Source organism: Chionomys nivalis, chromosome 8, assembly GCF_950005125.1.
Source record: "Chionomys nivalis chromosome 8, mChiNiv1.1, whole genome shotgun sequence".
Lineage (NCBI taxonomy): Eukaryota > Metazoa > Chordata > Mammalia > Rodentia > Cricetidae > Chionomys > Chionomys nivalis.
Window position 1 is genome coordinate 20,009,892 of NC_080093.1, and position 27,658 is coordinate 20,037,549.

Sequence of the window (27,658 nt, forward strand, 5' to 3'; positions counted from 1 at the left end):
CCACCATGATATCTTAGGCCTATAATCTCAGCCCTCAGGAGTCTGACAGCAGGAGGATCACTGTGAGTTCAATGTAAACGGAGACTTTCCTCCATCTCTCCGGGTCCCACTGGACTGGTTTTCTCTGCCCACCAGTGCCCGCACCGCTTATAAGATAATAACTCAGAAGCTAATATTAATATAATTGCTTGGTCAATGGCTTAGGCTATTACCGGCTAGCTCTCACTTGTAAGTTAACCCATTACTAATAGTCTGTATATGTCACGGGGCCATGGCATTACCTTAGGTATTCGGGTATCTGGTTCTTTGGGTGGCTCACTGGCATCTCCCTCAACCCCCACCTTCCTTCTCTTTCTGTCTCTGCTTGGATTTCCCACCTAGCTATATTCCATCCTGTCATAAGCCAAAGCAGGTTCTTTATTAACCAATGGGAGGAAAGCATATTCACAGCATACAGGAGGACATCCTACATCAGTTTGAGGTTAACCTGGGTTACAAAAGAAGATCCTGTCTCAAAAAGGGGAAAGGGGAAAATCTGGCAATCCTGTGCCCTAACTGAAACTTTGTATTAGCTGGTTTTTTCTATCTTTTGCTCTTCTGAGGGTTATGGTATTTTATTGGTGTCTTTATTCTGGTCTTCTTGATCAACGATGTTTCTGCTCTTTTGTTTATTAGTCATTTGGATATCGTGTTAGGCGGCTTTCCAGCGCTGTGCTAAGATGCCTGACACAACAGCTTTCAAGAAGGAAAGGTCTAGACAAGAGGTTTTATCCCATGGTCATCCGGCCCCACAGCCTCTGTGCCTGTGTGAGGCAGAGCATGACAGGGGAGCACAGGGCAAGAGGAAGGTACTCACCTCATGGCACCCAGGAAACTTCCTCCTACCACGCCCCACTTCTAGAAGGTTCTATCATCACACAACAGCCCCTGAGGCTGGTCCTCTGAGACTTCAGATCCAAATTAGAGTAGACATACTCTCCCATAAAGGACTTGGTCAAGCCTTGGCCAATTTTTGTTACTTTCCTATGGGTTCTTCATATAGTTTAGGTAAAAGTCTTTATTTCACACACACATATAACTATATATATTTATTATAAATATATATATCATATATGATCATTGAGAACACCTTTTCATGGTTTTGGTTTTTTGATTAAAAACAAAAAAAATCTTATTGGGAAGCTAAAGAGGTACCAAAATTTAAAACAAAACTTACAGGATAAGACCTGACAGAAACGCCTTTAATCCCAGCACTCGGGAGGCAGAGGCAGGCGGATCTCTGTGAGTTCGAGACCAGCCTGGTCTACAGAGCTAGTTCCAGGACAGGCTCCAAAACCACAGAGAAACCCTGTCTCGAAAAACAAAAAAAAAAAAAAAGACCTGACAGAATTACCAAGGAGCATCAGAGGAAGCGGAAGTGGAACCAGGTGTAGGGCAATTATGAACGAGAGTGAGGGCAATGGGGATTGCTGAAGATACCAGGGGAGAGGAGCTGCTGTTAGTTCAGTCTCTCACAGGTGCCTAGGTAACGGAATAACAGGGTACAACTTCTAAATTGCACCCTGTGCTTAAGAGTCATCCTCTCCTTCCTCAGCCTCTTCCTCATCACCTTTGATCAACTCCAGCTCGTCATACCCTCCCCGCATCTTCCAGCTGGCCACCTGCTCAGCAGAGCCATTTCTATCTGCCTCAGACTCCATCTTTCCCCACAGACAGGCGGCTCAGCCCTTCTCTAGACCTCTCATTCCTCATCTCCACTGGGGATGGGATGGGTAACTGCACATCCATCCTGTCATGTTAAATCCGTAGGAGTCAGAGTCCAAGTCAAACAGGGAACCGTACCTTCCTGCTGCCGATGGTTCCACGCCTACTGTTCCTCAGTTCCCTCTCTGTTCTGCAGCCAGACTAACTAACATCTAAACTTTGGCCAGCAATCACTCTGTCATCCTCTGTGGGTACGGCAGCCCAGGCCTCTTTTCATTAACATACTTGACAAAGGCAGAGCGACCCATAGTTTTGCCGTACTTTGAAGAGATTGTTTCCACACCAGACTTCCTGACCACAGAGTGCTGAGATTCCCAATGAATACTGGGGATGTCATGGATCAAGGGGCCGTCCTGTTCGTAACATTGCTAGCCATCTCTTTTGTTGATAAGGTTTCTCCCAAAACAAGCAGAAAAGCAAAAAAAAAAAAAAAAAAAAAAAAAGAAAGAAAGAAAGAAACCATAGCAGAAGATCAAAAACTTCACAAGAGGTAGGAGATGAGAAACTGCCTCGCCTACTGAGGTTTCACAACACCAAAAGCTACAGTAGGTGGGCAGCTCACAGCTGTCTGCTCATAATCTCTTCTCCTTTTTCTTGTTTTTCAGTTTCAAGGTGTGTTCATTTCTGCACATGCACTCAGCAGCCTTTGCTATGATGTTTAGATTTACAACAGAGGAGAGAATTTTGTTCCCAGTTCTAACAGTTCGCCAAAAATTTGCCTAAATTCTTCCTACTTTGTTTGCTGGAACCTGTATCACAAAAATCTCAATTCTTGCTGGGCGGTGGTGGCACTCACCTTTAATCCCAGCACTCAGCAGGTGGATCTCTGTGAGTTCGAGGCCAGCCTGGTCTACAGAGTAGTTCCAGGACAGCCAAAACTGTTACAGAGAAACCCTGTCTCGAAAAACAAACAAAAGAACAAAAAGAAATCCAATTCTTTGGAGATCTAATAGTAAAATCTAGTCAGGTGGTGGCGGCACACACCTTTAGTCCCAGCACTTGGGATGCAGAGTCAGGAGAATCTCTGTGAGTTTGAAGCCAGCCTGGTCTACAAGAGCTAGTTCCAGGATATCTAGGGTTGTTACACAGAGAAACCCAGTCTCAAAAAACCAATAAATAAAATCTAAAAGATGATTTTGAGGAGAATGAAGTTTGTTTTCATGTGCCAAGCAGATGCCAATTTTAAGACAGAGCCAAGTCTTTGGATGAGATAATATGACATCACTTTAGAAGAAGATGTTTCCAAATTAGATCATATGATTTCAGCAAACTGTCTCTGTTTGAGAGGAAAAGCGTGCAATACGTGGTTGAAAAACATAGCAGATTGGATCAAGATGGAAGACCAGGAACAAATTCTAACTCTCTTCTTCCGTCTTTCCCAGCTCTCGACAAATTACAGAAAAATTGGATGGAGATCTAAACTGCCCCTCCCTCAGTGCTGGGGCCAGGGTGCAGGGCCTGTAATGCAGTAGGCAAACACTCTGCCACTGAGCTGAACCCAGTCCTGAAGTGCTGAAACTTGAAGATAAGAAAAAACAACTGAAATGTTGCCAAACAGCACTCCCTTATCAGTCAACCCTGAGATTGCTTCAATCAGACGAGTTTCCCAACAACCGTTCAGTAATAAGGCTGAGTGGAAATGTGAATTCTCCACTTTGAGATCTAAAAGATTTTATGATCCGATATAAAACAGAGTTAATAAAATAATCACCCAAGAACTAAATTGAAGGAGTTCAACAAAACAGTCAATCAATGTACATCTTAAATGCCCAAATGTGAACATGACTGGCATGACTAGGCAAGGGGTCTTTGAAAAACTGTGGAATATGAACTACAGAGATGGTTCAGTGTGGAAGACTGCTTTCTCCTCCTCCAGGGTACCAGCATTCAGTTCCCATCATCCACCCAGGAGGCTCACAACCTCCTGTAACTCCAGCTCCCTAGGAATCTTACCCCCTCTTTTGTCCTTCACATGGGGCACATAGAGAGAGAGACACTTACACATAAAGAAAAAATAAATATAAAAAGTAAACTATGGAAATTGCTAATACAACCAATAAGTGTATTAAGGTCAAACACCACATAAATATATTTATTTATTTCCTTGTTCAGCACTCAATGACATAAAAATTTTGAGAATATTTAGAGCATAAATAAATATTTAGCTATGAATTTCAAGGTATTATAAAAATTAAGATCTTCCTGGGAAATATGAGCAATTTCAAGTGTCCCAAATCTTATCTGCCCAGGAAATCCACTGGAAAAGAGAGTTACCAAAAGTCAATTTGAAGGAAGTGGACTAGAGTTTAACCAGGTAACTTACTTTATTTCACCAAACAATAAAAATAATTCAGATGTTGGAATTGATCACAGGGAGACAACATCTGGCAGGTAGGTTTTGATCATATATAATCCATCTGCTCAATTAAATAGTCAGTAGTCACCTGAAGTTATTTAACTTTGGCTTAATTACAATTTTAAAATTAAATATTTAGCAGCTCGAGCATACTCGGTGCTCAACACGTGAGCAATGGCCATTCATGCCTGTGTCAATCAGATTAGTGCAAACACGGAATGCTTCTGCTCTTTGGACAGTCAGCTCCACTCCAGAGAAAAGCAAAAGCACTCTTGAGAGTGTCGCAAAATCTTGTATTTAAAATGGTAAAAAAGAAATAAGCGTTCTCCTCAGCTCCTTGGCTGCTTCCATTTCTGTATCTTGCTTTACTCTCTCCTCAGAACTATTTCTAAATTTCGACTTTCTCAACTCCTCACATTCTTCCCCACGCTGTTACTCATACACCCGACCTCTCCTCTCACTACCCCTTCCAGCAACAAACACATAGGTCACCTGCACAGATACGATGTACTTACTAAAGGGTTTTTTTTTTTTTAATTTCAGTAATAAAATTGAAGTTGGTAGATTGTTTGCCAGGTATGCATGAAGCCACAGCTTTGGGTTTGCCCTCCAGAATGTGGTGGTGGCATCTAGGACGGTAATTCCAGCAACCCAGGAGGATGAGAAATCCAGGGTCATCCTTGGCCACATCTTGGGTTTGAGGGTCAGCCTGGGTTACATGAAACTATGACTCAAAAAATAAATATAAAAGAAACTCATGGAGTTGAATAAGCATTGCTTTTATTGTGCCTTAAAAAATAACATAAATTATAGTGGAGATACTTTAAATTTTTCTTCTAGATGTTATGCCTGCATGCATCTGTGCACTGTGAGTCTGTGATGCCTACTGAGGTCAGAAGATGGCACAGCCAAAGGATCCCCTGGAACTGGAGTTACGGATGGTTGTAAGACACACTCTAGGAGCTGGGAAGTGAACCCCAGTCCTCTGAAAGAACAAATGTCCTTAGCAGCTGAGCCATCTCTCCAGCCGCTATCATGGTACTTTGTTTTTGTTTTAAGGATTACCATCTCACTCTGTAGCCCAGGCTGACCTAAAACTCGTCATCCTGCTTGAGTCTCGAGAGTAACGAGCATGATCCGGCACTCGGTTTCCCGGCATGTTTAAAGGATGTGATTTCCGAAGTGTTTTTCTTTTTTAGATCATGACCCTTCCACAGAAAGTGCCTCTTCTTACCTTGGGAAACCGGATCAAAAGAGCCTTGTAATTCCAGTGCCTGCCTCTGGGTCTTCCTTTCAGAGGTGACTACACTCGACTCCTCCAGGTCCGCATAGGGCACCGACATGACACCAGCCGCCACCTAGCGGCGGGAAGGGGCAAGGGCGCCTCCGCTGGGATGGTGTCCAGCGGTTGCCAGGTGACGGGAGCCACGCGCCACTAAGGAGGCGGGCACAGCACGTAGGATACGCAGGGTCTCAACAACACGGCCTTCCATTGGCTGAAGAGCATTCAACAACCGACTGAACCAATGTGCAGATGGAAGCTGATGGCGTCTTGCGACTCCTCCTCCCTGTGCTCCTAGGACGCTTCTGGAGATCTAGGGTCCAGTCGCACCCCTCTGCAGCCCGGCTGCCCTATGTGTGCTCCGCAGCTGCTCCTGCTGACGGTGGTGGTCCTGATGCTTCCTGATGCAGCCAGACCTCAGCCCTCCTCCTCAGCCCAGGCTCTGCCCACTTCCTCGGCCCTGGGGCCAGTGACGTCCGAGGTGGCGACTGCAGCTCCTCCAGACTGGTCTGAGGGCCCTACTCCTGGGACCCCATCGGTGCCCGAGAACACAGCTACAGACTCCTTACCAGGTAATGAGGCGGGATATGGGATGGAAATACTGACTTCCCAGATCTAAATTCTGTAGAGGCTGTTCGCGCGGGAGAACTTTGGGGAACTTCATCTCTCTTTGCTTTAACTTGCACTTACAGCCTTACCGATCTGCATCTGTGACTTGACTCCTGGTACCTGCGATTTAAACTGCTGCTGTGACAAGGACTGCAATCTTCTCCATCCCAGGACAGTCTTCTCCTTCTGCCTTCCTGGTAGTGTAAGGTGAGCGGCCGTGCTCTTGGGGTCTAGACGTAAGAGTGAGCCTCCTACCCCTATTTCCTCCCCTAGGATGTACCCTTGGGTTTTCCTGGGAGTGATCTTCCCGTTTCTGTAGAGCTGAGTCTTTAGACATCCGAGGGGCCCCTCTCCAAAACCTACCCTTGCCACTCCTCAATATCTTCATCTTTGCTCACAGATCCTCCAGCTGGGTATGTGTCGACCACTCTCTTATCTTCAGGAGCAACTCCCCATTTCCTTCCAGAGTTCTCACGGATTCCAGTGGAATTGCACAGTTTTGTGTCCGTGTGAACAACTGTGAGTAGAAATAAGTTTGGCTGTTCTTGTCATTTAAGACGTGGCTTTGTCTTTGGACTTGCCCTGTCTGTTTCATGCTTTGAATCCCCATCTCTTACCGTCTCCGCCCCTTACCACTACCCTCTTCCTTTCAGTTGGTAGGGCACATTAATAATTTCAGAAACCTCCGGTGACCCTCCTTTACCTTGAGAACACTGCCCAGCTCCATTAGTCTGGCGGTCTGAGCTATCTCTTTTTTTCTGTCCAAGCTTTTCTTTAATGATTGTACACTGATCTTTCCATTGTCCTCAAGATATGCCTTGACTTTTACTTTTCTCCGTGACTCATGTGGTCCTCTTTTTCCTTGCATTTTGAAAACCTTAGCTCTCCTAAGACTCTTCTGTCACTGTTCAAGTTGGAAAAAAACATATCTTTATTTCTTCACAAGAGATAATATCTCCTGGTAATGATCAGTGAAGGCTAATCTCACCAGGGTCTCTACTTCATGTGGGGTTTGGAAAACTGCAGACCAGGAATTGGGAGATTGATGTTCTACTCCCGGTTTGGCTAGCTTATTCTGAGGCTCTTGCAACTCATTTGTCTCTAAGGATCCAAATTTTCTAGTGGGATTTGATGAGATGGTCTCTAGGCTTCTTTTTGAATTCACAGTTATATCAGAGTCTATCTTTAAACTGTTGGGTATTGGTATCATGTGCAAGGTGGACATATATATGTAATATAGCCTTAGCTTGTATGTCTTACCTGTGTCATCTCCTTATCACCACTTCCATCAATACACCTGTACTGAAGTGAGGGGCAAGTGGTAACTTGCTCTTACTGATAAAAGTCACAGGATGAATTGATGGATATTGGCTGTCTGACCTCATCTTCTCTCCCCACTTCACTTTAACTTTTTCTTACAAAGGTAGCAATAACTGGACTTGATATGAAGTAAACAGCCTTTCTGTGCAGTTTCTAGAGGAAATGTTAATCTGATCCTGGAAGCTGCAAAGCTGGCAGCCTCAGCTCCTAGAGATGCAGGGCACACGTGAAGGTGCTGCACAGACCAGGTGTCAGCACACCTGTACTAGGAGGTGGCACACAGACCAGGTGTCAGCCCACCTATGCTAGGAGGTGGCACACAGACCAGGTTTCAGTGAACCTGTGCTAGGAGGTGGCGCACAGACCAGGTGTCAGCGCACCTGTGCTAGAAGGTGGCACACAGACCAGGCGTCAGCACACCTGTGTCTGAGACGTATTTTGTTTTGTTAAAATTACATTAATTTACTTTGTGTTGTGGAGAGAGTGTGGGCACACACATGCGTATGAATGAGTACATGCCACAGCACACTTGTGTAGATCAAACGACAGCTTGGGAGAATCAGTTCTCTGCTTCCACCATGTAAGTCCCAAGGATTCAGGTCATTGTCAGTCTTGGTGGCAATCACCTTTACCTGCTGAACCATCTTGTAATACTTTGTCTCTTTTTTTGTTTTGTTTTGTTGTCTTGTTTTTCAAGACAGGGTTTCTCTGTGTAACAGCTCTGGCTGTCCTGGAGCTAGCTCTGTAGACCATGCTGGCCTCAAACTCTTAGAGATCCGCCTGCCTCTGCCTTCCAACGCGTCCATCACACCTGGCTTGTAGACCTTTCTTTACTCTTAATGTTCATTTGCATGTGATAATGCGTGTTTGTTGTACTTCAACTATTGTTTATTATGTCAGATACTTAAAAAGAAATGCTTTTATCTAAGTATCTGTTCTTTTTAAAAATATTTTAGCAAAATTAAACTATTTCCAGAAGCTCCAAACAGTCAATGCAACCAACTTCCAGGCCCTGGCTGCAGAGTTCGGAGGCCAATCCTTTGCTTCGACATCGGAAACCCAGCCACCATCACCGTTTTACAGGGTGAGCCTAGGTAAAGGGGCAGAATAGTCTGGTTTTCCTGGCAGAGTACAGTTGGCAGTGTAACTTTGTAATTCCCTTCTACAATGAGATTAGCCATTGTCAGCTCCATCAAGCTAACTTGTTTCCTTACTGTGACTGAGTCTGTCCTATGTTTATTTATTCAGGCTGGGGATCCCATCCTCACTTACTACCCCAGCTGGTCTGTAGTGAGTTCACTGAGGCAGCCTGCAGCAGTGGGAGCTGGCGGACTTTGTACTGAGAACAATCCTGCAGGTGGGTCTGGGACAGGAGTCCACCAGTCTTTTGCTTTTTTGGAAACAGGCTTTCTCACGTACCACTTACCCCGTCTTCATTCTTTTTGTTGCAAGGCTTCCTAGAGAGTAAAAGCACAACCTGCACCCGCTTCTTCAGGGACATGGCCAGTAGCTGCACCTCGGAGCCAGCCCTGGATGCTGCCACTTACTTTAACTTCACGGTCTTGAAGGTAGGTGTTCCTTTGTCCCCACTCTACAGACCCTCCTCCCTCAAATCGCTCAGCTTCATTGTGATGTTCACATGTCACTCACAACATGGGTTAGAAAATCCCTAAGCTGGAAGTCATAACTCCTAAGATCTACAAATACAGTAGAGGGTATGGAAACTATTGTCTAAAGAAAGATGGACGAATTAGAGGCAGTAGATCCAAGGTCACCTTGTCACCTTCCTGGCTAGTGGGTTTACTTGAGAGAGTGAAGGAGTGAGTGACAGTTCCCGGTTATTGCCAGAGTTGTTCTTGCTTTTGGAGCTCTGCCTGGGTAGGTAGGCATTGCAACCCAGCCTGCCTCCAGCCCCACTGTCTGGAGAGTCAGGTGGCAGAGGAGAGGCCACCCCAGTGTTTTGATCTTCTTCCCCTCCCCCACCAAAATCTGGGTGGGGTCATGTGAAGTGGAAACTCCTGGCGGTTTTATGAAAGGCATGTGCACCCTCACGTCTCCGTTCTTTGCCTTTCCTAGGTTCCAAGAGGAATGACTGACCTTCAAAACACAAAGGTATGATGTCATTTATCGGGAAAAAAGAACATCTGGCCTCTGTGTATCCGTGGCCAATTCATCCTAGATTATAATAATGAAAGAGAATGTAGGCACTTTGAACCACACTCAAGTGTGGCTCTAGATCGGTGAGATGTTGGTAAGTCTAAAGAACACCTGAGTCAAATCTAACTAAAATGCCACGTTTGGAGTGGGCATCTCAGAGTCTTTTCGTGTGCTGTCGGGCACTGCCAGTGTCTGGAGGTGGAGTACAGAATTCTTTACGTCTGATTGGCTGTGGGCCCTTGTTTCGCGTGTACTAGGACTGGTGTCCCAGGAAGCTTGAGCTGAGATGTGCTGATTGAGAATGACTTGGATTTAAGTCGTCCGGCACTGGAAGGAGAGAAAGTCGGGATGGTCGAGGGGAGAGAATGTATTCATTTAAGCGTGATATAGAGCCAGAGGAGAAAAGGCCACTCTCAGTTTCTTTCTCTTGTCAGCTCCAGGTTCCGGTAACGCTCGCCTCAGAAATCAGTCCTCCTCTGCTGGTTGGAAACACGTGTCAGAATATAGTTTCCCAGGTATGGCTTCTCAGTGGTGCCTGTTGGTCACTGTCACCAGAGGGACCTCATCTTCCCGCAAGGGGGTGGGGGCCGACTCACTGAACTGCTGGAGTTGATCCCATCACCTCCTTCCCGCCATGTTTTCGTCATGGCCATCGCTACCGTCGTCCGGTGTTGTAGGTTCATCCTCTTACGGTGCGCACACAGTTTTGTGCCGGCTCTCACTGACTTTTCATATTTCTGTCTACTGACACAGTATCATCCCCTAGTCTAAGTTGAGTCAGCTTTAGTGGTCTCTTATAGCCAATGAAACGGGTAAAGGAGTAAAAATTATCTGAAAGTAGCATTTTAAGGACTGTGTTCCCTTCTGTCCTCAGCTGCTATTCTTTCTCTTCTGACACTGTGAGGGTCTAATAACCCAGGTTTCCATTCCGTGCTTACCTTTGCCCAATACCATACCTGCCCGTCTCTGCCCACTCTAAACGCTTGTCTTAATCAAACCTCTCCCGTGAGCTTTTCCTAAGAGCCCTATTTGGTCTCTCTTTTTTCACATGCAAATGCAGTATCAGGTCATCTTTATCTTTTCATGCTATTATTGTTGATGTGTTTCTGATTACTCTCTAAGTGTCTCACATGCAGTTAAAATACAGACAGAAGAGGCTTCTGTGCTGGACATGGTATTTATTTCTGTTTATTAATTGACTCTTCTGCTTTTCAGGTCATCTATGAGATAGAGACCAATGGCACCTTCGGGATCCAGAAAGTCTCTGTCCGCTTTCGACAGACCAACCTGACTGTCCAGCCAGGCGTTTCCTTACAACAAGACTTCACCATTCACTTTAGGGTCAGTGACCTTCTCTCAGACGGGGTTTAGGGGCTGAGTCTTAGAAATAGCACTTTGAAGATCCAGGATTCATGATGAGTCTGTCTGTCTACCTTTCTGAGCACCTTTCTTTCTCCTACTATAATGTCGTTAATAAAATCTCCCACTTTGCTTCATAGAAAGAAATAATAGCACTCTTTCTGTAATGCTTGCAAAGGAGAAGCAGAATATTAAGGCCTGCTTTGGTCTTATGTGAGGTCTCAACATTTACTGTTCCTTAATTTGGCTAGAGTGACAGGTATTCAATACGTGTGTGGGGGTAACATTTTCTCTGATGCTCTGTTTGGGCCCAACCAAAGTGGTATTCAAACAGACTCGCTAAAGATGTTCACCGTGAGTCTTAAGTTCAGCAGCACACAGAAATTCCTTTCCTCTTTTTTTCTCTTTTTCAGACATTCATAATTTTATTTCTCACTGAATCTCCGGTTTGCAACCTTCACTGCTCTCACCCATCTGCCTTTCTCCTACCTCTTTCCTCCTTTTGAACCGAGCAGAGTTCTTTCCAAGTCTGTGATCCAGCCAAGCCCTGTGTCCCTCACAGCCCTGTTTCTGGTTCAAATTAAATTTGCATTTAAATTCCCCTGGATTCAGCTGGGCCAGACATTGCATGAAATCAGTATCAATGTGTGAGAAGTAGTGTCAAGGGATCCTTACTAGGTCCTTGGCCTTAATCCTTGGCAGAGTTAGTATGTAGTGAATTTCAGTTCAGATTGCCTAGCACACAGAGGACCCTAAGTTCAATTCTCAGTACTCCCCAAAACAAAACAGCAAATAGATCAGTCCAGATTTACTTTAAGAGGGCAAAAGGGAACAGTGGGGATAAGGCTGTAGTGTGGCAGAGAGAAGGCTGCTCAGTGCAGCTCCTAGATTGCCTGCGAGGAGGGAAGGAGTGAAGACATGAGGCCAGCAGGGAAGTATGTTTGAACAGTAATTGTCTTCCTTCTGCAGGCATTCGAACCACGCATGGCTGCTCTTCCTGCTGGTCCCAGAAGTGGGAATCCTGGCTACCTCATCGGGAAGCCACTTTTAGTGCTGACTGGTGACTTGGGTCACTCAGTATCTTTTTTGGAGCTGGGTGGACTGTCGCAGCCAGTGAGGAATGCTGCTGATGTTTCGACTTGTTCAGTTCTCAAGGTTCCCTCGGACTTTGGTATTCAGCACGTTCTTTACCAAAGTGTTTTATGTTCTCAGATGTTGATGCCACTAAAGGCTTTCTAACTGCAAGGGAGGGTTGTACTGACTTTTGCTTATTTTAATGAGATACTCATATGCTAATATATATATATACATACACATATTTTATATAATATATATGGATAATCATTTTTAGAAAAATTTAATTGCAGATAGCACTTAGGGAACGATGAAAACATCAATTTCTCAGCCCTGCCAGATTGATTTCTGTTACAATCACCTTGACCGTCACTTTTGCACCTCAGATGACCCTGTTGCAGAGCGAGGGTAGTGGAATTTGCTCTGTTAAGAGACATGAAGTACAGTTTGGGGTGAACACAGTATCTGGATGCAAGTTCAGGTAATTATTTGCTTCAGAGCCCTTCCCACAATTTTGTTTGTTTTATAGGGACTGCGTTGATATAGTAACTATTAACACTTTAAATAACACTTTAAAAATGATAGTCTTTGTATCTATTACTGCATGTCAAGTGTTTTCTGATGGTATGAAGTACCTACTAAGTTATTTCCTCTCCAGTCTGTCATAATATTAATTTTAATGTTTGAATGCTAATATGGCCGCTACCATGCTACTGTTGGAGTCCAGCTTCTATGGTGTTTACTTCCAGGCCTAAAGAGGTGAACTGCAGCCATTTGCAGGAGGAGATTTATCAGGCTCTTCATGGAAGGCCCAGACCAGAGCACGTTGCCATCTTTGGTAACGCTGACCCAGCCCAGAAAGGAGGGTGGACCAGGATTCTCAGCAGGAACTGCAGTGTTACAGTAAGGAAGGAAGCCACTGCTGGCTGGCAGCTCATGTCCCACCTTTGAACGTATGGGCAGCAAGGCAAAAACCAGCCCTGCTGTTTGTATTTATCATATAAAGAGGAATGGAAGGAATCAGGACTGCTTGAGGGCACTATTGCAGGCTGCATATGCATCTAATCTATTTTCCTGACTTCAAAGAAACTTGCTAATAATCTAGAGCAGTATTTCTCAACATATGGGTTGCATCCCCTTTGGAGTTTGAACAACCCTTTCCCAGGGTGAAACCATCCAGCTTATCAGGTATTTGCGTTGCGATTCATAACCATAGCAAATTCCAGTTATGAAGTAGCCACGAACCTAATGTTGTGGTTGGGGGTCAGCACGACATGAGGAAGCTTGAGAACCACTGGTGGTTGCTTATGGTTCAAAGCCATGCCATATATTTCAAATATTCTCTTATATTCCTTTTTCCACTATATTTATCATGTGTGTGCGTATGTGTGGAAGTCAGAGGACAGCTTGGAGAGGTGGTCCTCACCTACCATGTGTGTCCTGGGGTTGGTCAAACTCAAGGTACCAGGCTTGGCAGCAAGCAAGCTTTACCTGCTGAGTTATGTTTCCAGCTACCCTTATATATAGTCTTAAATTCTTGGTCAGTACAGGTTTGTTTATGAGGCTGACAGCAGGCCCATTCTCTTGTGATTGCCACAGGTTAGGTTTTAGGACAGGTGTATGACTCAATGTAGAACTCCTGCCAGCTCACTAAATTGGGTTAAGTTTTCAGTGCCACCAACTAAAGATCACACTTTTCACATTTGCCTAAAGTGTATTAATGGCTTAAAAGATGAAGTCAAAGAAGATGTATCTTCCTACATTTTAAAATTATTTCTCTTAGGGTACTGCTCTAAATATGTCATGTTTCTGTTCTGAAAATTTACATGGCTCCTTGATGCCTTCAAAACCAACTGTTTGGATGGCTTCCGAATCTAACCCTGATGTGTCTTATCTAACTTGTCACTGCTTTCCAAGTTGTCTGCTCAAGGCTATGGCCTTTCTTATCCTTGGTCCCTAGGAGACACTTTGTAGCTCTCACTTAGTGAGTGTTTCTCCTTGGCAACATGTGCTCTTAGTTGTATGCCTTTTTGGAAGTTTTATTTTTAATTAACATAATCTGTATATATTTATGATCTGTGGGTAAACCTTCAGTATATTCATACAATATTTACTGATCATTTTCTCCTCTTTATTGTTACCTTCAGAATCTATTAGTTCCTCTTTTTCAAGTTCCTTTTTCTTTCTTTCTTTTTATTTTGGATTTTCGAGACAGGGTTTCTCGGTAGCTTTTGGTTCCTGTCCTGGAACTAGCTCTTGTGGACCAGGCTGGCCTCGAACTCACAGAGATCCGCCTGCCTCTGCCTCCCGAGTGCTGGGATTAAAGGTGTGCTCCAACCACCGCCCAGCTAAGTTCCTTTTTCTTTTAGTGCTGGAAATTAAACCTTCAAATTCTGCGTAAAATGCACAACCAGTGATTTAAAGCTGTCGTTGCCCTGCTGTTCTGTGGTACTGATCATCCCACCTTCCTCTCTGTGCACCCCACCAACTTTAACTAGTGTCCGGTAATCACTGTAGAAGTCTGCTCTTCTGTGTTAGGTCAACATTGTCAGTTTCCACTCGTGTGACAGTGTACCCATGTGTGACTTCACAGAGGGTAGTGTTCTCCGTGTCCACCCATTTTACTGCTAATGACAAGGTTTCGTTCTTTCTTTTACGAATGGATGACTCTTACTCTATTATATAAATACTACATTTTCTTCATCCTTTTGCCCATTGATGGGAACCTCAGTTGAGATTCTGTCTTGGTTGCTGTCAACAGTGCTGCAGCAAACTATCTCCTAAACATGCTGGTTTTCTTTTCATTGAGTGTATACACCCAAGAGTAGAGTAGCCAGACCATCTGACAGATTCATCGTTAGCTTTCAGAAAAATCTTCAACCTGTTGATTACTTTTAGCTGCAACTTTTTGTAAGATTAAGAACATTACTACGGTCTAGTTTTGTGCTTCCTCTAAGCCAGATGGGCTTCTATATTACTACATAACGCTTTAAAAACAGTAGCTGCTCAAGAGATACTGAGAGACGGCCCTGCAGCTAAGAGCACCCACTGGTAGCTCACAACTGCCTATAATTCCATCCGCAGGGAATCTGACACCCTCTCTCGCCTCCCTGCACATCTGTACACACTTGCAAATGCACAGAGAGACACATACACATAAATAAAAATCTTTAAGAAAACAAAAATGATGACAACTGAGTGCCTGCGTCTTTGCCTTCTGCAGGCTGCTAACTGCTCTTCCTGCTGTCTCATACCGGTTTCCCTGGAGATCCAGGTGTTGTGGGCACATGTAGGACTTCAGTCCAACCCACAAGCGCATGTGGCAGGAGCGCGGTTCCTGTACCAATGCAAGTCTGTACAGGTAAGTCAAGTTCCTAGCAGCCCTTTGGTGACCACAGCATGGTTAAGCTTCTGAGAGGCAGGATATATTACCACTCAGTGTTTCTTAAGTGCGAGTCCCCAAAATGCTTTTCAAGTCTATCTTTCCAAGGTGGTTACAAAAATTAATATTTTGTCACAGTGAATACAACTATATTATCTACCCCGCCCCAATTTTAGCAGTATAGGTGAATTTCTTTTCAATAATCCTGCTGTTACTACTCATCTGACCTCGGAAAGCATTTTCCGTGCTTGTGTGTTCACTGTGACTCAGTTAATGGTGTTTTGGAAATGTTGATTGTGACTAAAGTTATTGGTGTAGTTATCAGTTCTTCTATATGCTCCATTAAATAAATTCTTTCATCTCTAGTAAACATACATCTGCTGTTTGTAATGTACTATAGGATACACTTACTCACCATCTGCCTTGGTTTTAGAGTGTAATCTTTAGCGTTACAGGTTCAAAAGTACGTAAACTTTTAAACCTAGAAATACTGAGGTGAAATGATTTGTGTATGAACTGGCATGATATTATTTTTTAATGAAAATTACAACATTGGAATTTCTGTTTGTTGCAATATATTTACTTTCCTGAGAAGAAACTGGGAGCTGCATTTAGGTCTGACTTCACGTACTTTTTTTAGTCTTTCAAGCAGCAGAGTTGGGGAGCTTGGTTGTCTGCCTATCAGTGATGTTAACACTCAGGTTATCGGAACGTTTCCCTGAGAGCTTCCCGTTCTTTGTCTAGATGGACATGCTTCTGTGAGGCTCATGTAGTCTGTCACAGAGCCCGCAATGAATCTGCTGATAAATTCTTCTCAACTGTGACCTGGGTTCTGTTGTCGCAGGACTGGTTCCGTGCGTGTTCTTTTCCAAAGTCTCCGACTCTCTCGGGCATCACAGCCACCCAGTGCCTTTTTCCTTACCTATGTATTTTACTCCATGTCTTTTTCTGGTAGTTTGCAGTTAGCTTTTAAGTTTGTTTGCATTGCCTGCAGTGTTATTGAGTCTTCCTGATGGAAGCGGATAATAGTTAGAATTTCAGCTGTGTTTTGATCATGAGCCATTGACTGGGCCAGTGATAAGATTAAAACAGATCACATATCTCAGACGCACCTTCTGGCTCTTGTTTTGACTTTGACTGGATTACACACAGTTATCAGTCAGAACTCTGACCTAAACACTAATGCGCATCGATTTTATTGTTTATAAATTAGTCATCAGATAAAACATTAAAAGCAAACAGAATGATATTTAAGAAAAAAAAAATGAAAGAAAAACCAGGCCAAAGGGAAATACTCACAATATATTACCCAATGGTGTTCTTTGGTGTAGGATAAAGAACTTGTATATCTCAGTCATGAGTTACATTCTGGTCAAAGATGTCTGTTCTAGTTCATAGACATTAAGTGTAGCTGCAAAACAGAATGTCAGAGAGGAATCCCCAGCCTTTTAATAAGAGTTTTCATTTGTAATGATTGGGTGGAGAACATGGTGGTTTAAGAATTGACTAAGATGCAATATAATACTTAAGGTATACATCCTGTTAGAAAAGCCAAACAAACCTAACCCAAACTTTTCATGTTGTTGACTACTAAAGCTTATATTGAAGAAAGGATTTTGCTGTATTTAGATTGAAGTGAAACAAACCTTAAACCTCAGGAAGTGTTGGCAATGATTTCTAAAGTAGACATCATAAAATATTCCCAATTAAAGTGGAAATACGTGAAATCAACCACCCATAGCAGAACTGGAACCGCAGTAAGGAGAAAAGTGCTGCCGCGGCTGTGTCATTGTTCATCCCAACAAAAAAAAAACGGGCGAGCAGAGTTGGAGGGGATTGTTTCAGTGGGTCACACGCCGGACGCTTTTTGCCTGTACATAACTTTAGAATGCAAATACAGTTTAAATGAAACTTTAGACTTCAGAGTCCCAATGTAATGCGTTGAACATACCTGAAAATCCTGTTCTCTGGTGGTAATAAACTGCACTCACCAGTGGGTCAGCCACATATGGTGTTACTCAGTGCCTGATGAGTACAATTCCATCCTTTCTAACTGGGGAGTCTGCTAGACTGCATTTCCTCTAACCTCATACAACTGCGGAGACTTTCTTGCTTTTAATTGGAGTATAATAAATGGAAGTGTTTCTGGGATACAGGATGGGCTTTTGATCACGGTGTAATGATCCAATGAGAGTAACGGACATTTCTGTCTCCTCATACATGGCCGTCATTTCCCTTGTAAACCCGCCTCCACCCACATTTTCCTTAGGTTACCATCTTCCCAAATCGGGGAAAGGGCCATTTCTCTACCCGTTTCATGGATGCGTTGTTTTGAAGACATAGTGAAAAGGATGGAGCTCTGAGTGTGTGTCCCGTGTGAGCTCAGAGGACACTGTTCAGACAGCTTATTGTATGCTGCTTCCTAGTCATCAAAATGCCACTCAAAACTATACTTTTGAGTAGGCACAGGTGTCACAGTTACCTTCTTGGGCTCATGGGTGTCTGGGAAATCAGATCTAGATGTATGCTGACCTTAAGTCCCTGGGTTGAAGTCTTTTCTCTGCCTTGAAAACCAATGAGATCTCCTGGGATCGTTCCTTCTACTTGACTTGAGCTGGTGGATGGATGGGAGTTCCTTTACACCTAAGAATCTGTGAATCTGATCATTGAGGTCAGGTTTTGTTTGTTTTGTTTTTTCCTGAAATTTCAGATGTCTTCACTGCCTCCACCGTGTGTTGGCTTCAGAGCTGCAGTTCACGGGCCCACAAAGGAGAGCTGCTAAGCGCGTAATGGCAGTGGTTTGACCATCTGACCTTTCTGCTATCAGTCAGCTCACTAGTTAGAGACAGTGAAAGTCTCTTTTGAGACAGGGTCTTCTATAGCCCAGACTGGCCTCCAGTTTGCTGTGGTCAAGGATGCTCTTAACCTCCTGATCCTCCTCACCCCCCAAGGACGTGCGTGCCAGGCTCTGAGACTGAATCCTTACGTGTACTGTTCATAGTTCTGGGGCCATGGGCTGTTAGAAATGTGTTTGCTTATATCTCACACAAAGAGAACTACACGGGACTATTCCAGGAGAAGATGTATATTGCTTAGAGCATGTTTATTTTCAGTCCAAAGAAAATAATTCTGGTGGAGATTCTGTGGAATATACTAAGAATTGACTTATCCTTGCCTCTCTTCCTGTAGGAGCACCAGAGAGGAATAGAAGTACCTTTGACAACTCTTGTGAACTTTGTGGACATTACTCAGAAGCCAGAGCCACCAAGGGATCAACCTCGAGCAGACTGGAAACTGCCGTTTGATTTCTTCTTTCCTTTCAAAGTGGCATTCAGCAGAGGGGCCAGGGCTCAGAAGGGCTCAGCCTCCCCTGTGCTCGTCCTGTGCATCTTTCTACTCGGGGTTCTCAGCTCACAGACTAAGTGAAGAGAGAGCGGTCAGGTTTCATTTTTCCCCATGGGAAATTCTAAGACAGCCTGCTTGTCTTGGCTAAAGAGGTCCTTGCTTTCTCATGATTACAGGAGGCCATTCAGGAAAACAGAACCTAACTAAAGGAAAAATTTCCCTCATTTTCTCACTGTGTAACCCTGACTGGTCTGGAACTCCCAATGTGGACCAAGGCTGGACTCAAACTCATAGAGATCCCCTGCCTCTGCCTTCCAAGTGCTGGGATTAAAGGCGTGCCCCACCATGCCCAGCCAGGAATCTTTATAAGTTGAAGATGTATTCTAAAAATTCAATTAAAAATACTCCATCATCGTAACTCTCTGCTTAGGGCTCCACAGGCCTCCAGGTAGACACTGGGTTCTCTGCTTCTCAAGCCTGCCAGTCCCCAGTCTCTGTCTCTTCACATCGTGTTCTGTCTGAATGTGTGCAGCCTCTCCGCTGCTCTCAGGCCCATGTTCCTGCTGTCACCCAGAGTCACCTCAGAAGGGCCGACCGTTCAAGCCAGGAAACTGCTGGCTCTATATATTGTCTGACTCTTTTGCCAAAGTGTGGCTACACCCATTGCCCAGACCTGAGGTAGGAAAATCATTCTTTCTCTTCATTTTTCAAAATGGATAGAATCCCGTCTTTCACAGTAGCAAATGACCCCACCGTTCTGTTCTGTCTTGGTGGTGTGGAGAAATACAAGCGACTGAGACTCTGTTCTGCTAAGTGGTATCATGGCAGAAGTTGACACCCTGTGATACACCGTGTATGAGATTTAAAGGGGAGTAGGACTCTAAATTGTACAGTAGTGTTCAAATCAGGGGGCTTGTGTTTTTTCCTAGGGAGATACTCCCCTCCACTCCAATTTTATGCCCATGACATCTATTACAAATCTGTTTAAGGGTAAGGCTTTGGTGGTTTGCACAGAGTCCTGACTGCCTGGCCAGTTCACAGATAGTAACATGCACAGAGCTTTCTTGAAGACATGGGTTCCTATTCTTGAGTGAAGACAAATTGGTTGAGAATTAATAGTAAAAAATTTGAAACTTAAAGACTCATACTGTCCTTTTAATTAAGAAAAGTTTTGAGGGAATAAATGTGGTTATATATAATTATTTTAAACATCAAGCATCTAACATTAACATCAAGAGTAACTCCAGTGAAACATGCAGTCCTCACCATCTGCCTCTGCATGGTGTATGCCCTGGATACACGTTTGTTTGGAGAGAGACAGTCAACGTGGCTCTCGCCACATAATGAGGTTGGCAGAAACATCAAAATCTATGGGATTGGGAAAGTGAATGGGAGCAGGGAAGTGACCTGGGAACCTGGGAGGCCCAGGTGTTTCCATGGACTAAACTTATCCTAGGAAAATTACAGAATGGATGAAACAGATGGAGGCTTCCCGGTGGGAATTTGAAAGCCAGGCAGAGAGGATTGGAAGTTTTTTGTTCTACCATGTATTAATGCTTTGAAACCCAAATTGTCTTTTAATAAAACTGTTATGGCCCTGCTTCAGGAGAGAAAATCTGGCTGTATACACCATCTCAACTGTCATAGTAAATAGCCAGTTTCTCTGAACGAGGCCAAAGTCTCACAGCAGTTATTGCTAAGGGCAGGCAGGACTTGGGAAGCTGGCAGCACAGTTCCCCACAGAGTCTGTTACATAGGGGTTATCTACCTAAGCAGCCTGGGCTCCCAGACATGGTCACTCCGACCACTACGTATTAGAGAACTTAAAAGTTAATAATCCTAAACTGTGGGCTAGCTGACACTTGGAGCCAACTACTGGTTCTTTCCGGAATCAGTCCCCTACTCTGTTCTCCTTTGTGCGGGTGTTTATTCCTGTGCCCAACTGTCACTGGAAGTTTCTTTTCTTCAGGCTTATTACTAACTAGCTCTAACAACTTAACCCGTTTCTATTATTCTGTACTTTACCACAAGGCTTGTGACTTGTTACCTCACATCTTGCTTCTCTGGTGGCTGCTGGTGTCTCCCTCACTCCTCCATCTTTCTCCCTGTCTCTCTGCTTGGATTTCCTGCCTGGCTCTATCCTGCCTGGCATTGGCCAAATCAGCTTCTTTATTAACCAGTGATAATAAAACATATTTACAGCTTATAGAGAGACATCCCACATCACCCAAGACTATGAAACTAGTCTGTTTTTAAAATTTCTATCTAACTAAAATGGAACCTTCTAGAATTTTCTTTTAGGTTTATTTTATGTGTTTGAGTTTTTTGCTTGTATGTATGTCTCTATACCATACACATGCCTGAGATGATGGTTGTGACCACTATGTGGCTTTTAGCCACTGAGCCCCTCATGACCTATTTTTTTTTTTTTTTTTTTTTTTTTTTGGTTTTTCGAGACAGGGTTTCTCTGTGGTTTTGGAGCCTGTCCTGGAACTAGCTCTTGTAGACCAGGCTGGTCTCGAACTCCTCATGACCTTTTTTTAAGTGAGCAAAACAAATTACAAAATATCACAGATACTCTATAGTTCTATTTTTTTTTTTTTTTTTTTTTTTTTTTTTTTTTGGTTTTTCGAGACAGGGTTTCTCTGTAGCTTTTGGTGCCTGTCCTGGAATATAGTTCTATTTTTTAAAAATAAAAATGTTCATATATTTGTGAATGGGAAACAAAACTTAAATGACTACATGTCAAAAATAAAGTTTCTAAAAATGACATCTTGTTTTATAATCAGAAAACACTATATTTTTAAGAAACTTGATATTTATTCTCTAAAAAAAAACCCTCAGTTTATTATGTGCAGGAATATTGTGTGCAGTGACTAACTTCCCTTTTCTGTTGATGTAGTCAAGATCCCAGAACTGTCTAGAATCGTTCCCATGTGTCTGTCACTTTGTGATCTGCTGGGGTTCTTTATTTCCTTTCTTTCTAGACAGGGTTTCTCTGTGTAGCTTTGAAGCCTGGAACCTGTCCTGGAACTCGCTGTGTAGATCAGACTGACCTTGAACTCCCAGAGATCTACCTGCCTCTTTCTCCCCAGTGCTGTGTTTAAAAGCATATGCCACCACTGCCTGGCCTTTTTTTCTTTTTATTAATTTTTTTCATTTATTTTACATCCCAACCATAGTTTTCCCTCCCTCCTCTTGCTCCCTCACCCAGTCTCCCCTTTACCCTCTCTCCCCGCCCCCCCCCCCCACACTCGTCCTATGTCTCGGTTCTGAAAGGGACTGGCCTCCCATGGGAGTCAACAAAACATAGTACAAGTTGATGCAGAACCAAGCCCACACCCCCCAGCCCCCCACCCCCGCCGCCGCATCAAGGCTGTGCAAGGCAACCCAGCATGGGAAATAGGTTCCCAAAAATCCTGCTGGGGTTCTTTAAGGTGAAACACAGACTGAGGCCGGTCTCTGGAGATTCTGGTTCACCTGTGGAAAAGAAGCAGGAAACAGGGACTTTAAGACTCTTTTATAATAGATTGGCGATTAGGAAATGGGAAACTAACCTCTGCCTCTGGAATGCTGGGATTGCAGGAACTGCATCCAGCTTAACAAGGATGCTGTCAACAGTCAAGTTTCTTTTTGGCATTGGGGGGTCAATTCTGGGGGCGACTGAAGCGGCGGTAAGCCCCCTTTAGTGAATGAGAAATGAATAGGTTCAGCAGACTTTCAGGACTACAAAAGCCCAAAGCACTAACTTCCAACCACAGTGTGCCTATGTGCGATGTGAGGAGGGCAGCCAGCTGGGAAGAAGACAGCTTGTGCGCTTTACACATTCAGCTTCGGAATAATCAGTTATGAGAGATTAAACACACTGTTTTAAAATGCGGTATTCTATGAACATAGTTGAGCATATACTTTTGTTGTATGTTTGGGCATCTCTTGGGTATATTCCCAATAGTGGTATTGCTGGGTCGAGAGGTAGGTTGAACCCGACTTTCCTGAGAAACCGCCACACTGCTTTCCAAAGTGGTTGCACAAATTTGCATTCCCACCAGCAATGGATGAGAGTGCCCCTTTCTCCACAACCTCTCCAGCAGAGGCTATCATTGGTGTTTTTGATTTTAGCCATTCTGACCGGTGTAAGATGGTATCTTAATGTTGTCTTGATTTGCATTTCCCTGATTGCTAAGGAAGTTGAGCACGATCTTAAGTGTCTTTTGGCCATTTGAACTTCTTCTGTTGAAAAGTCTCTGTTCAGCTCAGTGCCCCATTTTATAATTGGATTGATTAACCTTTTACGGTCTAATTTCTTGAGTTCTTTGTATATTTTGGATATCAGACCTTTGTCAGTTGCGGGGTTGGTGAAGATCTTCTCCCAGTCAGTGGGTTGCCTTTCTGTCTTAGTGACAGTGTCCTTTGCTTTACAGAAGCTTCTCAGTCTCAAGAGGTCCTTAGTGTTTGTGCTGCTGGGGTTATACGTAGGAAGTGTTCTCCTGTGCCCATGTGTTGTAGAGTACTTCCCACTTTCTCTTCTATCAGGTTCAGTGTGTTTGGACTGATATTGAGGTCTTTAATCCATTTGGACTTGAGTTTTGTGCATGGTGATAGATATGGATCTATTTTCATTCTTCTACAGATTGACTTCCAGTTTTGCCAGCACAATTTGTTGAAGATGCTCTCTTTTTTCCATTGTATACTTTTAGCTCCTTTATCGAAAATCAGGTGTTCATAGGTTTGTGGGCTAAAGTCAGGGTCTTCTATTCTATTCCATTGGTCGACTTTTCTGTTTTTATGCCAGTACCAAGCCGTTTTCAGTACTGTAGCTCTGTAATAGAGTTTGAAGTCAGGTATGGTAATGCCTCCAGACGATCCTTTATTGTATAAGATTGTTTTGGCTATCCTGGTTTTTTTTTTTTTTTTTTTTTTTTTTTTGGTTTTTCGAGACAGGGTTTCTCTGTGGTTTTGGAGCCTGTCCTGGAACTAGCTCTGTAGACCAGGCTGGTCTCGAACTCACAGAGATCCGCCTGCCTCTGCCTCCCGAGTGCTGGGATTAAAGGCGTGCGCCACCATCGCCCAGCATATCCTGGGTTTTTTGTTTTTCCATATAAAGTTGATTATTGTCTTCTCCAGATCTGTGAAGAATTTTGATGGGATTTTGATGGGGATTGCGTTGAATCTATAGATTGCTTTTGGTAGAATTGCCATTTTTACTATGTTGATCCTCCCAATCCAAGAGCAAGGGAGGTCCTTCCATTTTCTGGTGTCCTCTTCAATTTCTTTCTTCAAAGACTTAAAGTTCTTGTCAAATAGATCTTTCACTTCCTTGGTCAGAGTTACCCCAAGGTATTTTATGTTCATAGCAGCATTGTTTGTAATAGCCAGAACCTGGAAACAACCTAGATGTCCTACAATGGAAGAATGGATGAAGAAAGTATGGAATATATACATATTAGAGTACTACTCAGCAGTAAAAAACAATGACTTCTTGAATTTTGCATGCAAATGGACGGAAATAGAAAACACTATCCTGAGTGAGGTAAGCCAGACCCAAAAAGAGGAACATGGGATGTACTCACTCATATTTGGTTTCTAGCCATAAATAAAGGACATTGAGACTATAATTCGTGATTCTAGAGAAGCTAAATAAGAAGGTGAACCCAAAGAAAAAACATATAAGCATCCCCCTGAATATTAACCTTCATCAGGCGATGAAAGAAGACAGAGACAGAGACCAACATTGGAGCACTGGACTGAAGTCTCACGATCCAAAGGAGGAGCAGAAGGAGAGTGAGCACGAGCAAGGAACTCAGGACTGCGAGGGGTGCACCTACACACTGAGGCAATGGGGATGTTCTATCGGGAACTCACCAAGGCCAGCTGGCCGGGGTCTGAAAAAGCATGGGACAAAACCGGTCTCGCTGAACATAACGGACAATGAGGACTACTGAGAACTGAAGAACAATGGCAATGGGTTCTTGATCCTATTGCACATAATGGCTTTGTGGGAGCCCAGGTAGTTTGGATGCTCACCTTACTAGACCTGGATGGAGGTGGGTGGTCCTTGGACCTCCCACAGGGCAGAGAAACCTGCTTGCTCTTTGGGCTGAGGAGGAAGGAAGACTTGATTGGGGGAGGGGGAGGGAATGGGAGGTGGTGGCGGGGAAGAGGCAGAAATCTTTAATAATTAAATAAATTAATTAATAAAAAAAATAATAAAATAAAATGCGGTATTCTTACCACCGACTTTGCGGAAAACTCTTGGGCTGTTATTTCCGGATAACTAGGTGCCAACTTATTTTATTATGGTGCCATTTGTTTTCAACAGCCAGTTTTTGTTTGTTCTTGAGGGGGGCGAGGGTCTTAATTGATCCAATCTATTTTTCAGGCGAGCCTGCCATACAGATGATCACTGCCAAACACTCCTTACCAACTCCATCAGCAACTGGGAGCCAACCCCTTTCTCCACCTGACTGGGAAGCGGCCTGGGCCGGCTCCTGTCTGGGTGCCCGGAGCCCCGCCCCTATACTCCTAGGGCGCGCTTGGGGGGTGGGAGGGGGCCGCCACGTGGAGCGTGGGCGCGATTCTCAGAAGCGCCTGCGCCGTCGCCGCGGCGTAGCTCGGGTCGGACCCGTCGCCTAACGTCAACGGCGCTGGCGCCGCGGCCGGGGTTCACTCTAACGCGGCTGACGCAACGCCAGAGAGCGGGGACGTAGACGGAAGAAAAGGCGGAGGCCAGGGCAGCCGGCGCGGAGAGTGGGCCGGGACTGGGGTCGGCTGCTAGCAGGTAGGCGAGCGGGTGACACTGGGCGAGGGTGAACTCGGGGCGTGGAGGACACGCGTGGCACATCCACGGGGGAGGGGATGGGAGCGGGTCGCGGGTGGTGGCGGTCCGGGGCACCCAGGTGCTCGGAGATGCTGGTGCACAGCTCTCTGTGCGGGGCATAGGAGGCCCCGGGTATCTGGCGATCTCTTGGGTCTGCGACCAGGTGGAGGCCTGAAGATCCTGCAGCCCCTTCTCACCCAGATCCCGAACCGGCTTCCAGTGCCCCAGCGCTGCTGATACACCTGGTATGTCATGAGCCGCCGGCACACCCCCACGGCCTAGGTCTGCAGTTGTCCGTGCTCATGCCCTGACATATGGGGCCTGTGCATAGTTGATACTCCCTGCAGCCAGGGTTACCCCAAGAGCCCCTGTGTGCGGTAATTATCTCTTGGCACAATCAGGGTGCCCTCAGAATTTTCACTCATCACGCCTCACCCCCAGCTTTATTCCCCCACCCTCTGAAGCAGGGGCATTTATCTTTGGGCTTTTGTCTTTTTGTTAAGTAGTGAACAATGAACTCAGCATGAGTTTTTCTGGGTGGTTTGTTGAGACTGAAGTTCACTTCTCTAAGTGAGATAAGAGCTTTCAGTGTAGTTGTGGATAGGTACCTGAGAGATGTTCTCAGTTAATATGTAAAAAGGTCTCGGTCACACTTTGGGCCTTTATATCTCTTGTCTGGTTTTTGCTGGCACAGTAAACTGCCAGGTTGAACCAGTCCATTGCACTGAAAGAACAGGCTACCTGTACAAGGGAAGACCCTATGACTTAATGGATCTCAAACATTCAGAGCTTTCTGTACTTAGACAAGACGGGAAAACAATCTAGAAACATGTATGTGATTAGATCCGGTTCTGTTCTGAGCCAGGGTGCTATGGAGCTCAGGCTGGCCTAGAATTGGCCTCTCCTTCCCCCCCAACTGCTGGGATTACAGGAGTATGGTACCATGCTCAGCTGCCCATCAGTGGCTCTTTTGACCTTTTTGTGTCGCTGAAGGGAATAAAAAGTGGGAAGCTGAAGACATGTCTGTGCCTTTTAAAAGGCAGAGGAGGGAGACAGACGTGAGCCTTACCCGTGTACCCAGGCGCTTTCCATGTATTGCCTCGTCTAATTCCCATAGTGATCTCATGCTGTCCTGACCGTTATTATCCCTCATTTACAGACGAGGAAATTGAGGCTTACAAAGTTCCAAGTAAACCTCCAAAAGTCATACACCCCTGGCCAGGATAGAGCTAACACCCAAGTCTGCCCAGCTCTAAAGTTGTGTTCCCCATCCTGTGTACCCTGCACCAAAGGGAAGTTGATAACTCATTTGTGGAGAGCAACAGTGCCTGAACCGGCTCACTTAGAGGATTATGTTCAGCTTTGACGGCTAGAACTGCAAAGGACGGTGCAAAGGGGCTGCCACCAGAAGTGTGTCACTATTAGCCGTCCCTCACCGTGTGCACTCATCAGCCTGCCACCATATGTTTTACTGCAGAGTGAGCCTGTCATCTCCTCTCTCTCCACGTCTGCGCTTCCGTGCAGAATAATTGTAGGACGGTGCATTGCTGTGGATTCGGGGGCCTGAGGAAATGTTTGAGTGGGGAAAGTGCTTGCTGTGCAAGCGTGAGGACCTGAGTTCGGATCCCTAGCACCCGTGTAAACTCTGGGTGTGGTGATACACCTTTGTAACCCCAGAGCTAGGGGAAGGAGACAAGCAGGTTCATTGGCCCACCAGCCCGACCAAAACAGCAAGCTCGGTTCAGTGAAAGACTTGATCAAAACAACAAACAAACAAACAAACAAAAAACAGATGGACAGAGATGGAACAAGACACTTGAATTGATCTCCATGTTTGCAGGTACCCCAACCACTAACACACACATATACACATATAGGATTTGGGGTATATCCCCCAGTCTATGAAGCACAAGTTAAAGGAAATGCAGTTATTTTTCTTATCTTGTGAAACCCCAGTGGCCTTATAGTATAAGAGCTCAGTAACGATTGACTTGTCTATGTGTTTACAAGAATGAGTGAGTCCTTTACTGGGTTTTTGTATGTCTATGTGTGGGACATTCTTTGTCTAAAACCTTAGGTTTGACCCAGGATAAGAAAATTTTCATGACCACTACATCCTCACTGTTGAGATCACACACATACACTAATAATAATAAATGCAATAATAAGATGCTAGCCATTTGCAAACATTAC

The 27,658-nt window shown here is 44.5% G+C and overlaps 3 protein-coding genes across 7 annotated transcripts in view; 2 read left to right on the plus strand and 1 right to left on the minus strand.

Moving 5' to 3' along the window:
• The window catches only part of Entpd1 (ectonucleoside triphosphate diphosphohydrolase 1), a 121,303-nt gene extending 115,832 nt beyond the window's left edge, over positions 1–5,471 (minus strand). Inside the window, exon 1 of the mRNA XM_057779543.1 lies at positions 5,355–5,471. Coding sequence (XP_057635526.1) covers positions 5,355–5,463 — 109 coding nt within the window. The 5' untranslated portion in view covers positions 5,464–5,471. The remainder of the gene's footprint in view (positions 1–5,354) is intronic.
• A 189-nt stretch (positions 5,472–5,660) lies between these two features.
• Positions 5,661–25,106, plus strand: Tctn3 (tectonic family member 3). Of its 3 annotated transcripts, XR_009057620.1 has the most exons (15): positions 5,661–5,974; positions 6,095–6,218; positions 6,412–6,530; positions 8,288–8,415; positions 8,580–8,688; positions 8,784–8,899; positions 9,408–9,443; positions 9,923–10,003; positions 10,704–10,829; positions 11,817–11,924; positions 12,308–12,402; positions 12,671–12,824; positions 15,145–15,282; positions 18,493–19,326; positions 25,028–25,106. XR_009057620.1 is itself a non-coding variant. In XM_057779905.1 (14 exons), the coding sequence occupies exons 1-14, from the start codon at positions 5,755–5,757 to the stop codon at positions 18,727–18,729; spliced, it is 1,791 nt and encodes a 596-aa protein (XP_057635888.1). In that variant the 5' UTR covers positions 5,661–5,754; the 3' UTR covers positions 18,730–21,046. The 3 variants fall into 3 exon arrangements, 2 of the variants coding, with proteins under 2 accessions (XP_057635888.1, XP_057635889.1); XM_057779905.1 differs by lacking the exon at positions 25,028–25,106 and having other exon boundaries at positions 18,493–21,046; XM_057779906.1 differs by lacking the exon at positions 25,028–25,106 and having other exon boundaries at positions 9,929–10,003; positions 18,493–21,046.
• A 153-nt stretch (positions 25,107–25,259) lies between these two features.
• Positions 25,260–27,658, plus strand: part of Aldh18a1 (aldehyde dehydrogenase 18 family member A1) — a 34,754-nt gene continuing 32,355 nt past the window's right edge. For 2 of the 3 annotated variants that reach the window (XM_057778628.1, XM_057778630.1), the window contains exon 1: positions 25,260–25,426. The gene's annotated coding sequence lies outside the window, so the exon portion shown is untranslated. Of the gene's footprint in view, positions 25,427–25,628; positions 25,711–27,658 lie in introns of all 3 variants that reach the window. The other variant, XM_057778629.1, reaches the window with a different exon arrangement.